Source organism: Chiloscyllium plagiosum, chromosome 41 (genome assembly GCF_004010195.1).
Source record: "Chiloscyllium plagiosum isolate BGI_BamShark_2017 chromosome 41, ASM401019v2, whole genome shotgun sequence".
NCBI lineage: Eukaryota > Metazoa > Chordata > Chondrichthyes > Orectolobiformes > Hemiscylliidae > Chiloscyllium > Chiloscyllium plagiosum.
In genome coordinates this window covers 11,408,863-11,422,409 of record NC_057750.1, presented here as the reverse complement: position 1 = coordinate 11,422,409, position 13,547 = coordinate 11,408,863, and the positions used below count along the sequence as shown (strand labels likewise).

Genomic DNA, 13,547 nt, shown 5'->3' with positions numbered 1-13,547 from the left:
TTGCATCTGAATGACCACTTAAAATGCCAGAGCACAGTAGGCTTTGGACCAAGTGCAGGTAAATGAAATTATTGTAGTTTGGTATTTATTGCTCAGAATAGACATGGTAGGCCGAAAGGCCAGTTTCTATGCTGTATGTCTAGGTTTCCATGATCTTTATAAAAAAAGATAGGAAACCTCCAATATAAATCAGAGTCAAGGTAATTTCCTGGACCAGCTTCAATCATCCCATAGGTTGGCAATAGGTCTAGGTTTCTGTCTGGTTTTGTTTTGCATCTGTTGTTGTGGTTCTGTTCGCCGAGCTGGGAATTTGTGTTGCAGATGTTTCGTCCCCTGTCTAGGTGACATCCTCAGTGCTTGGGAGCCTCCTGTGAAGCGCTTCTGTGATGTTTCCTCCAGCATTTATAGTGATTTGTATCTGCCGCTTCCGGTTGTCAGTTCCAGCTGTCTGCTGCAGTGGCCGGTATATTGGGTCCAAGTCGATGTGCTTATTGATAGAATCTGTGGATGAGTGCCATGCTTCTGGGAATTCCCTGGCTGTTCTCTGTTTGGCTTGTCCTATAATAGTAGTGTTTTCCCAGTCGAACTCATGTTGCTTGTCATCTGAGTGTGTGGCTACTAGGGATAGCTGGTCATGTCGCTTTGTGGCTAGTTGGTGTTCATGGATGCAGATCATTAGCTGTCTTCCCGTTTGTCCTATGTAGTGTTTTGTGCAGTCCTTGCATGGGATTTTGTACACTACATTGGTTTTGCTCATGCTGGGTATTGGGTCCTTCGTTCTGATGAGTTGTCGTCTGAAAGTGGCTGTTGGTTTGTGTGCTGTTATGAGTCCTAGTGGTCGCAGTAGTCTGGCTGTCAGTTCAGAAATGTTTTTGATGTATGGTAGTGTGGCTAGTCCTTTGGGTTGTGGCATGTCCTCATTACGTTGTCTCTGCGCAGCTTACAGGGGTGGCTGAGTGTCTTTGTATTCGGACAGGTATGACATCACATTGTACAGGACCTGGCTAAACAGCATGATGGGTATTTTCTGGCCTGAAATGTTTTGAACACACTTGGCTGCTAATGCCACCAGGATATTACTGGAGTCTCAGGGTTAATAGTCCAGTGATAATTCTATTAAAGCTAACAGTTTATACTTTAATTGATTGAAGCAACTGAAGAAACATTGCCTCCCCTCATACCAGCACAGTGTCAGGGAAACCTGAAACAGAGAAACTTAAAAGGAAGCAATGCCTGTCAGCAAGGATTATATCGCAGACTGAGGATTTGTTTACCCTTTTAGAAAGACACAAGAATGGGTTTAAAAATCCCTGCAGCCCTAGTTGCACTGTGTTCATGAGGTGGTGTGATTGAATGCCATGAAGGGCACAGCTTGAGGACTGCCATTAGACACCTCTCAGCCGTAGGTAAAGAAAGGCCTTCTCTCAGTCTGAGTGCTAGAAGCCAGGCCAGACACTAAAGTCACCTGTAAAAAGATAACAGGACAAAAGCTTATCAACTAATTAGAGTGCCAAGACTCTTGAAATCAATTGCTCTACTACATTATCTAACATGATGGCCACAACATTCCCACATCTATTCTTTATGGCCAGAGATTAATGTGTACATCTTTTTTAACTACAATAATTTTGTTCAGTTCATGTTTCTAATCTGTTCATGTCTATTATATTTTGTTATCTTTTCTTGTGTTTAGCAGGCTAATAAACACCAAAAGCCAAGTTAATTTGGTTCCTTTTAAAAATATAAGCACATTTGGGTTATGGAAAATATGACTTGGAGGTGCCAGTGTTGGACTGGAGTGTACAAAGTTAAAAATCACAACACCAGGTTATAGTCCAACAGGTTTATTTGGAAGCACTAGCTTTCGGAGCGCTGCTCCTTCCTTATGGAAATGGTATCCAAGAGAGAAGGAATTCTCAAATTAACCTTGTTGTGAACAACAAAAGAAAGGCTTGAATTAAGAAAAAGAGCCAGTTCATCCCTGTTCATCAGGAATATAACCATTTGGGAATATCCCATCCAGGATCATTGAGAAATTGGGTGACTGATCATAACACAAGCATTGCATAGACATCACACCTGAGATGTCACACTCCAGACCTCACATTTGAGATGTCACACAGGTTAGATTAGATTAGATTCCCTACAGTATGGAAACAGGCCCTTCAGCCCAACAAGTCCACACTGACCCTCTGAAGAGTAACTCACCCAGACCCATTCTCCACATTACCCTAACTAATGCACTTAACACTACGGGCAATTTAGCATGGCCAGTTCACCTGAACTGCACATTTTTGGACTGTGGGAGGAAACCGGAGCACCTGGAGGAAACCCATTTAGACACAGAGAATGTGCAAACTCCACACAGACAGTCACCCGAGGCTGGGATCGAACCTGGGTCCCTGGCACTGTGAGGCAGCAGTGCTAACCACTGAGCCACTGTGCCGCTCCAATAGGTGAAACACAATAACAAAGAAAATCAGGCATTTTATCTTGGAGTTTTTGCTTCTTGGAAATCTAAAATTTACAAGCAGTTTATTGATCATTGAATGACTCCCATGATGCATAAACAACTACAATGACCTGGATATACACAAAAATTAATACTTTAAATGAAGGAAAGAAAACAAATTAGCACCTTTTCCTCACAGCCATGCACCAGACTCCAGTCTGCTCAGGACCAATTGTCAGTGTTTAATATTTTTAAGCCTCATCTTGAAGCTAATAATTGATACCTTAATTGGTTGGAAACTTTGAAGTTGATTAACAAAGTGAAGTGAGTGAGATACAGTGAATGTGCAGAAAAAGCTTCTGATTCTGCACTCATGCTGTGTACCTGACTCATCTCATCCCTTCACCTTCCCCTTCCAAATTCCTTGCTCTCTGACCTACATTATTTCTCATGTACAAAGAGGATTTTCTTATTTCTTCCATCTCTTCCACTGAACCTGAGGGAGCTGATAGCTTGTGGAAAAGGAATTCCTCCACCTGACTGTCAGCATCTTGCTGCATCCCTGGAGGCGCAGTGACGGCAGCCTGCTGCACTTGCAAAGCTTCAGGCTGGGCTGCAACCCACCACAGGCCTCTGCCCACATGCGGCGGATGCACACAGAGAAAGTAGGCCTTTAAGCTGCCATAGCAACCAGGAAGCAGCCTGACCACATGAAAGCAGTACTGTTTCTCACATGCAAAACTCATTAGCATTGCCTTTTTGTACAGCAAATTTTATCTCAATGGGTGGAGACCTCAGCCATTCTCTGCCGATCAAACTGTGAATACGGGCCCCCAAATTTTCCCTTCTTGCAAAAAGATTTTCTTGTGCATTTAACCTCGGACACTGGATTAAACACTGACCTTCCACCTCTGAGATTTAGAATTCTGGAACTTACAATATAAAAAGAAGCCATTTGATCAATTAAACCTTGGCCTCTTGTGAGATGGATATATTCTAATTACACTTCCCTGTTTTAAACCAGTCTAGCTCAGCCGTTGGACATGGCCTACCAGTGCGCAGAATTGCACACAGTACACTGGTTGGATTTATATGAGCGCCTCTGATAAATGTGCTCTCATCCTTTTACTGTACCCTCTCAGAATCCAATGAACAGCTCTGGCAGCACTGTTTATTTCAGTGCTGACCTTCTCAGATTCTTCCCCTTTTTCATGTTGTGTGGTCCAAACAAAGCCACTTGGAAATGATCAAGTTTAGAATGTTCGGATTCAGGGGAGGTGGTGGCATAGTGAGCTAGTGGTAATTTCACTGGACCAGTAATCCAGAAACCCAGGTTACAATGATGTAGGAGCATGGGTTTGAATTCTACCATAGTCGATGTTGAAATCTGAATTCTCTGTTAAATCTGGAATTAGATTAGATTATATTAGATTCCCTACAGTGTGGAAACCGGCCCTTCGGCCCAACCAGTCCACACCGACCCTCCGAAGAGTAATCCACCCAGACCCATTTCCCTCTGACTAATGCACCTAACATTATGGGCAATTTAGCATGGTCAATTCACTTGACCTGCACATCTTTGGATTGTGGGAGGAAACCAGAACACCCAGAGGAAATCTCACAGACACTGGGAGAATGTGCAAACTCCACACAGACGGTTGTCCGAGGCTGGAATTGAACCTGGGAACTTGGTGCTGTGAGGCAGCATTGCTAACCACTGAGCCACTGTGCCACCCCAAAAGCTAGTTTATTTGTGATCATGTAATAATTCTTGTAAAAACAGTTTACTAATACCCTTCAGGGAAGAAAATCTACTGTCCTTACTTGGTCTGGTGTACATATGACTCCAGACCTAACGCAATATGGTTGACTCCTAATACCCTCCGAAATGGTCGACAGAGACAATCAATTCAAGGACAACCAGGCCTTGTCAGAAATATCCCATCCCACACAAGAATTTAAAAAACAAGTTTGTGAAGGAGCTCACCATGATCGGGGTACTTAGATGTAGCCAGAGGATTACAGGGAATATGGGGAATGCTCCATTTGCAATTTCTATTTTTCAGCATCCTGCGATAGTTTTGATTTTATTTTGATATGCCGTAACAGGAAGAGTAGGAGAAGGATTAGATCACTCTGCTCCTCAACCCTGATGCATCAATCAGTAAGATCATAGCTGATCTGATTCTGCCTGCTGCCTTGTAGACAATTTCAAATGATATATTTTTTGCTATAACAAGTTTTTCAGTGGCTCCGACCTATGAGGTAGAAGTTACAGTGCTGACCTACACTTCGGGTAATTCAAAGCTCCTTTGAAATTCAATGGATGGGTGTCAGCATCTTTTTCCATTCCACCCCGCTTGCCCCCACCTACATATGGGAATTCTGGAAGACCATAAAACAGTCTTAAGTTAGAGGGAAAAATATTTGTCAGGCTTGTTATAGGTGTGAAAGTATTATTTACATCGCGCCCTGTCAGAACGTTAATCATAATATTCTTATTGGGAGAATAGCATGAAAATACAGAAACCAGAAACTCAACAGACTGTCAGATTAGTAGTCAGGCCTTTCAGATTCCTTACACAGTCCTCCACAGTCTTTCATTTTTATATTCATCTCACATCTGCTCTCGTTTTTTTTCGGAATGATAGGTGTGAAGTTCTGTTCTCACATTTTGTGAAAGAGCATGAACTCCTTCAAAACATAACTGAATTGCTGTGTGTACAACAACAACAATTGCATTCCGATAGCAGCAAATGCAGAGGTAGGGATCAAAATGAGCTGGATCTAAATGAACCATATTTCTGACTTGCAACGATATTGCCACTCCTTCACTATCCCTAGTTCAAAATCCTGAAACTCTCCTCCTTACAATGTATGTAAGTGCATCTTCAAGAAAGCAGTCCACCACTACCTTCTCAAAGGCAATTAGGAATGAATAAGCATTGAGCTTGCCAGCAACACTCATATGCCATGAACGAACTTTAAAAAAAGTGATCTACTCCTTCTCCTACTCTTCCTGTTACGATATATCAAAATAAAATCAAAACTAATCGCAGGATGCTGAAAAATAGAAATTGCAAATGGAGGGAAGGATCAGAATGAATTGGCCCAAAAAGGTTTATGCTTTCATGGGAATTCCCAATTAGATGAATGTCCATCAGTGACTGATATCACTGGAAGACTCCTGGAGTTATCCGGTTTATGCTTCAGTCTTGCTGAGGAAAGCGCAATCTTCTTATTGAAGAGACATTTATATTTTTATGAAGAAATTTGCTTTGTTCCAATCATCTTTAGATGTGGATTATGGTGATTCATGGCAGCTTACTATTTATCACCTTCGAGAATAATCAGGATGGGCAATGAATGCTGATCCAGCCAGTGATGTCCTTACCCCCTGAACAAATGTATAAAAAAACTTCTTATTCTGTCAGATCATCTCAAAATCTATGGATTATAATCAGAAATTACAGTAAGTGCCCCTCCCTTTCCCTCCCCTCAAGAGTCCTGAGGCAAACTGACAAGGAGCAGAATCAATAATTTCATATTTGTTGAAGCCAGTTTTCTCATCTGAGATTTGCAATCACTTACATTATTAACATGAAATACAAGAATCCTTTGGTGGGTTATTTTTTGCTGAATTCTGGTGCCCTGTTTACCGATAATCTTATCTCATTGTTAAACAGCACCGGGGGTAAGATTTCCTGGAAGTGATTTCTACTTTTCAGTGCACCATCACATGCAAATTGATTAAAGCTTTGAAACAGGGCTCACAAGAAACCACTTCAAAACACAGCCAAATAATTACTCTCAAGAATATTCACACCAGAGACATTGCTTTGAGTCAGATCATGGGAACTGAGGGTCAGTGGCATGAAGAGTCAGTGGACATGAGAGACAGACACACAGTGACTATGATGTGCCGAAATATTTTAAAAGTTTTGCACAGGCTTGGGGGGGGAGAGAAGAGAGAGAGAGAAACAGGTACATAGATGAGAAAGACATGCAAAGTCAGAGAGAGAGAGAGAAAAAGAAAACTAGACACAGATGCACAGATCTACACATTAAGATGGACACATATAAAGAGCAATATATAGAAATATACAGACAGAAACAAAGGTTTTGACAGCAGGAGAGATACATACACATACAGACATGTCTCTCTCTCTCTCACACACACACACACAAACAATGGCAAAAGTATCACTGAGGTAATAAAAGACAGTGACAGACGGCAACAGAATGGAAAACACAATGAGTGAGATACAGATAGAAGTGCCAACAGAGACAGAGAGAGACAGAACTGCAACTTGCAGTTATACTGCACCCTTAATGGAGTGAAATGTTAATGAGATGGACTGAGACATACACAGAGCAGGAATCATAGCTACAGAGAAAGAGTAATAGCTGAACAGAATGAGAAGACAGTTGGAAATAGAGAGAGAGAGAGAGAGAGAGAGAGAGACAGATGGAGAGAGAGAGAGAGAGAGAGAGACAGATGAAGATAAAGATAGCCACAGTGTTCTAGATATAAATCATGAATAACAGACAAAAATGATGTAAACTGGCCTAAAAGTTGCCTGGACAACAACAAATCTCATTTAAGTAGACTCCAAGCCAATTGTTAGTTTGTACAGAATTGGACCGGGGTAAGGATTTGCTGCAATACATTTCAATCACTCAGGATTAGAAAATGAGAGACCTAACCAGGTATGCATTTTTCCTGATTACTGTCCACTGACCATAATTGGATGTGGAATTCAGCTAAGGAAAAGTTTAGGTTGAACTGTGATGCCCCATGTGATAAAACAGCCCCTTGATTCTATACTGTCTTCAGTTAATAACTAAAATTCCCAACTTGGGTCGGAGAATTGAAATGTGACTGGTGCCTGTGAAACTTGTATCATAGTGAAAGTAACAGACTCGACTGAGAATTTGAAAACAATCCAAATATTAAAAAGTACTCAGCTCTAATTCTAAAAGAATAATCAATAAAAAAACTTTTAAAATGTCAGTGACATAGAAGGACATTGAGTCCGTGACATCTGTTTATCTCACAAGTTAGCCTGATTGTACACAGATTAATCTTATCCTATACACTCTGCCATTGTAACCCACACACTCTGTATTGTGTCCACAGTCATTGTAACCCACACAACGTTACCTTACCTTACACACAATGTTGTTATGTCATATGTACAGTGGTACTGGATCCCATGCACAGTGCCATTGTAAACCATGGTAACCAATGCAGAGTGCTATTGTAATCCATGCAGTTCTAATGTTTCCCATACCCTGCACCACTGTAACCCATACCCAATGTTATTATATCCCACACAATGTGCCACTGTACATTATCCTCAGGTGTTCCCAGGGTAGTATTCTGGGCCCAACTATCTTCAACTGCTTCATCATTCACCTTCCCTCCATCATAAATGGGATGTTCACTGATAATTGCACAACATTCAGCACCACTTGCGACTCCTTAGATACTGAAGCAGTCCATATTCAAATGCAACAAGGTCTGGTCAATATCCAGGCTTGGGCTGACAAATTGTGAGTAGCATTCGGGCCACACAAATGCCAGGCTACGACCATCAGCAATAAGAGACAATCTAATCACCGCCCCTTGACATTTAATGGTGTTACAATCACTGAATCCCCACTATCAACATTCTCATGGTAACCATCAACCAGAAACTCACTAGACTCACCAAATAAACATAGTGGCTACAAAAGCAGGTCAGAGGCTTGGAATATTGCAGCAAGTAACTCATCGCTGAAATCCCCAAAGCCTGTCCATCATCTACAAGTCATGAGTGTGATGGAATACTCCCTAATTGCCTGGGTGGGTGCAGCTCCAACAACACTGAAAAAGCTTGTCACCGTCCAGGACAAAGCAGCCCATTCGATTGGCACCACATCTACAAGCATCCACTCCGTTCACCACCGACACTCAGTAGCAGCAGTGTGTACTATCTAAACAGGCACTACAAGAATTCACCCAAGATCCTCAGATAGCACTTTTCAAACCCACAACCACTTCCATCCAAAAGGACAAGGGCAGCAGGTACACTGGAACCCCACCACCTGCCAGTTCGCCACCACCCCCCCATCCCCCTCACTGTCCTGACTTGGAAAAGTCCTTCACGGTGGCTGGGTCAAAATCCTGGATTTCCTTCCCTAATGGCATTATGTGTCAACCCACAGCAGATCAAGGAGCCACCTCACCATCACCTTCTCAAGGGCAACTAGGGATCGGCATTAAATGCTGACCAGCCGGTGACGCCCACAAATGAATATAAAAGAATCACTGTGCTATCATATCTCGCACACAGTGTAATCATATCCTATGCATTGTGTCACTGCATCCCATGGCATGGTCTTCACTGTAACCCACACAGTTTCATCCTATCACACACACAATAGGGGAGATATTATGGAATTTACAACAGCAGGAAGCATGGAATATGGGGTATGAAATTTAAGTTTCCTGATTGTGTTATGAGATGTAGAGGTGTCTCCAGCATGATGAGCATTTCACCAGCCTGTGACAGGTTTGTACTTAAAATACATTTGCATGCTATGAATATGCACTTGCACAAAGCAGTTTTTTTCAAAAAGCCCTACCCTTGGGATAATATCAGGAGTAGATGAGAATTTTGTTGCACCCAGTTCATGATTACTGAAAGATGGTGGACACCAGTCAGCATTGTGCAGTATTATGTAAAGTCAGCAGTTTTCCTTACAGCATAAAGGGGCAGAAGAATGGAAGCCTAAGACCAAACAGAGTGAGTCAGTGGCTCAAGAAATTGTGGAGAGAAGTGATTAAAATCAAGGATATGTATATAGGCTGATAAGTCCCTGGGGCCTGATGGTCTGCATCCCAGGGTACTGAAGGAGGTGGCTCTAAAAATCGTGGATGCATTGGTGATCATTTTCCAATGTTCTATAGTTCCTGCAGATTGGAAGGTGGCTAATGTTCTCCCACTGTTTAAGAAAGGAGGGAGAGAGAAAACAGAGAATTATAGACCAGTTAGTCTGACCTCAGTGGTGGGAAAAATGCTGGAGTCAATTATAAAGGACGAAATTACGATATCTGGATAGCAGTAACAGGATAGGTCAGAGTCAGCATGGATTTATGATGGGGAAATCATGCTTGACTAATCTTCTGGAATTTTTTGAGGATGTAACTCTGAAGATGGACAAGGGAGATCCAGTGGATGTAGTATACCTGGACTTTCAGAAAGCCTTTGATAGTCCCACATTGGAGGGTAGAAAGCAAAATTAGGGCACATGGTATTAGGGACAAAATACTGACATGGATTGAAAATTGTTTGGCTGACAGGCAACAAAGAGTAGTGATAAACGGCTCCCTTTCAGAATGGCAGATGGTGACCAGTGGTGTGCCGCAGGGATCAGTGCTGGGACCACAGCTTTTTATAATGTACATTAATGATATAGATGAAGGTATTAAAAGTAATATTAGTAAATTTGCTGATGACACAAAGCTGGGTGGCAGGGTGAAATGTGAGGAGGATGTTAGGAGAATACAGGGTGACCTGGACAGGTTAGGTGAGTGGACGGATGCATGGCAGATGAAGTTTAATGTGGATAAATATATGGTTATCCACTTTGGTAGCAAGAACAGGAAGGTAGATCATTACCTAAATGGAGTCAAGTTAGGTAAAGGGGCAGTACGACGAGATTTAGGTGTTCCTGTACATCAGTCAATGAAAGCAAGCATGCAGGTACTGCAGGCAGTGAAGAAAGCTAATAGCATGCTGGCCTTCATAACAAGAGGAATTGAGTATAGAAGCAAAGAAGTCCTTTTGCAGCTATACAGGGCTCTGGTGAGACCGCACCCAGTGTAGTGCATGCAGTTTTGGTCTCCAAATTTGAGGAAAGACATCCTGGCTATTGAGGGAGTGCAGCATAGGTTCACGAGGTCAATTCCTGGAATGGCGGGACTATCTTATGCTGAAAGATTGGAGCGACTGGGCTTGTATACATGATTTGGAGATGCCAGTGTTGGACTGGGGTGTACAAAGTTAAAAATCACACAACACCAGGTTATAGTCCAACAGGTTTAGTTGTAACAGGCTTGTATACGCGTGATTTTAGAAGGCTGAGAGGGGATCTGATTGAGACGTTTAAGATTATTAAAGGATTGGACACTCTGGAGGCAGGAAGCATGTTTCCACTGAAGAGTGAGTCCCGAACCAGAGGACACAGTTTAAAAATAAGGGGTAGGCCACTTAGAACAGAGTTGAGGAGAAACTTCTTCACCCAGAGAGCGGTGGGTGTATGGAATGCTCTGCCCCAGAAGGCTGTGGAGGCCAAGTCTCTGGATACTTTCAAGAAAGAGTTGGATAGAGCTCTTAAAGATAGTGGAATCAAGGATTATGGGGATAAGGCAGCAACAGGATACTGATTGAGGATGATCAGCCATGATCATAATGAACGGTGGTGCTGGCTCGAAGGGCAAAATGGCCTACTCCTGCACCTACTGTCTATTGTCTATGTATGAGACCAGAATTGGAAGAGTGCAGATATTTGGAGGGTTGTAAAGATACAGCAGGTTACAGAGATTGGGAGGAGTAAGACCACAGAGTGATTTTAAAGCAAAGGTGAGAACTTAAAATCAAAACAATCCAGGATCAGGAAACAAATTAGGTCAGTGATCACAAAATGATCAGTGCAGTTGATGTTCAGCCGGATGGGATAAGTCAACAGACATTATGCTGATTTGGAAATTGAGCTGTTCCCTGAGCCCACGAGTTTGTCATTTGTTGGAACATCTACTGGATTCTGTCTGAGAGACAAGGAATTGCTGTGTCAATGCTTGAGTCAAAATTCTTACCGGGTTCCATTTTGATGAGCTTTACTGCAGCCAGATTCCCAGTCTGTTTGTGTCTTGCCTAAAGATAAACACAAGAATTTTATTAAAAGGTTTCCATCTCACACGTCTTGTGAAAGAATGTAATATTACCAGACTGAGATGCACTCCAGCACCTCAATGATTTAGAAAAATATCACAGTAAGCACTTTAATGGGACAGTAAAATGTAGAGGGAGCTTTGCTCTGTATTTAACCTGTGCCCTATCTACCCTTGAGGTATTTAATGGGACGGTGTACAGAGTTTTACATTGCATTGAGTGCGATATCAATGCTGTAGGAAATTGTTTATTTCATGATTGAAACCGATAGAGTCCATTCACTGTTCCATTCCACATGTAGACTGGTGTGGTTGTCAGACTGATGTGTGAACTTGCAAACCAACAGCTAAAGGTTAAGCTAATGTCTGTGGGGCAACACTTGACTGAGAATGAGTCATCAATGACTTCAGCATTACTCAGACTCAATAACTGGGATGAATGGCTAGTCCACACACCTGTGCACACATAATAGATGGGATGTTGATCTTTGGTTTGTACCAGCCCAATAGATTGATGACCTTCAGTGCCTCTGACCAGTACTTCTCACCATCAGATTTACAATGACAGTTTCACTTCTGGAAGGAGCTCCAGACCCTGAATCTCAATTACCCGGTCGTAAACCTGCCCCCTCCACTTGGCATGGAGCATAGCCATCCCAAAAGTCTCTACATCAGAAGATTCAAGCTACACTCTAGAGACTGGAGGACAAATTTGATGCTGGAACTCCAGCACTGCATGGAATACTACACTGTTGCCAGGATATGGTCTTTCAGATGTGACATTAAGCTTAGTATCCAACTGCCCTCTCAAGTAGACACAAGAAATCGTGAGGCAATCTTTTGAGAAAAACATGGCAGTTTTCTCTGGTCAATGTTCATCCCTCAACCAAGATTACAATAACGATTATGTAGTTATTATCACATTGCTGTTTGTGGGAGCTTGCTGTGCAAAGGTTCAGCTGTGTTTTCTACATGACAAAGGTGACTATCCCTCAAAAGTATTTATTGGCCAAAAAGCAGTTTGGGGTTGTGCAAAAGTTGTGAAAGTTTCTTTCTTTCAGATTTGGACAACAAGCTCAAGATTCAATCTGACCACAGAAATTAACATTTTGCTCACGGTGCCTTCTGACTTAAGAGTCACAGAGTCTTAAAATTCTACAGCACAGAAACAGACCCTTCGGTCCAACTCGTCCATGCTGACCAGATATCGTAATTAATCTAGTCCCATTTGCCAGCACTTGGCCCATATCCCTCTAAACACTTCCTATTCATATATATCAAGATGTCTTTTAAGTTTTGTTATTGTACCAGCCTCTACCACTTCCTCTGACAGCTCATTCCAGACATGCATCACCCTCTGCATAAAAGAGTTGCCTCTTAGATCCCTTTTAAATCTTTCTCCTCTCACTTTAAACCTACGACCTCTAGTTCTGGACTCCCCACACCAAGGAAAAGACCTTGGCTATTCACCCTTTCCACACCCCTCATCATTTTATAAGTGTCTATAAGGTCGCCCCTCAGCTTCTCATACTCCAAGGAAAATAGCCCCAGCCTATTCAGCCCCTACCTTTAACGCAAACCCTCCGATCCTAACAACATCCTTCTGAATCTTTTCTAAACCCTTTCAAGTTTTAGAATCATAGAATCACAGATGTACAGTATGGAAACAGACCCTTCGGTCCAGCCTGTCCATGCCGACCAGATATCCCAACCCAATCTAGTCCCACCTGCCAGCACCCGACCCATATCCCTCCAAACCCTTCATATTCATATACCCATCCAAATGCCTCTTAAATGTTGCAATTGTACCAGCCTCCACCACTTCCTCTGTCAGTTCACTCCATACACGTACCACCTTCTGCATATCTTTCATATCTTTCCCCTCTCAAACTAAACCTATATCCTCTAGTTCTGGACTCCCTGACCCCAAGGTAAACCTCGATAAGGTCACCCCTCAGCCTCCGACACTCCAGGGAAAACAGCCCCTGTTCATCCTCTCCCTGTAGCTCAAATCTTCCAACCCTGGCAACATCCTTGTAAATCTTTTCTGAACCCTTTCAACTTTCACAACATCTTTCCGATAGGAAGGAGACCAGAATTGCATGCAATATTCCAAGAGTGACCTAACCAATGTCCTGTACAGCCGCAACATGACCT

The 13,547-nt window shown here is 42.4% G+C and overlaps 1 protein-coding gene across 4 annotated transcripts in view; it reads right to left on the bottom strand.

The window, feature by feature from the left end:
• LOC122542857 (mitogen-activated protein kinase kinase kinase kinase 5-like) overlaps positions 1–13,547 on the bottom strand; it is a 129,390-nt gene that overhangs the window by 88,398 nt on the left and 27,445 nt on the right. For all 4 annotated transcript variants that reach the window (XM_043680955.1, XM_043680957.1, XM_043680954.1 and 1 more), the window contains exon 2: positions 11,316–11,373. In XM_043680955.1, coding sequence (XP_043536890.1) covers positions 11,316–11,373 — 58 coding nt within the window. The remainder of the gene's footprint in view (positions 1–11,315; positions 11,374–13,547) is intronic.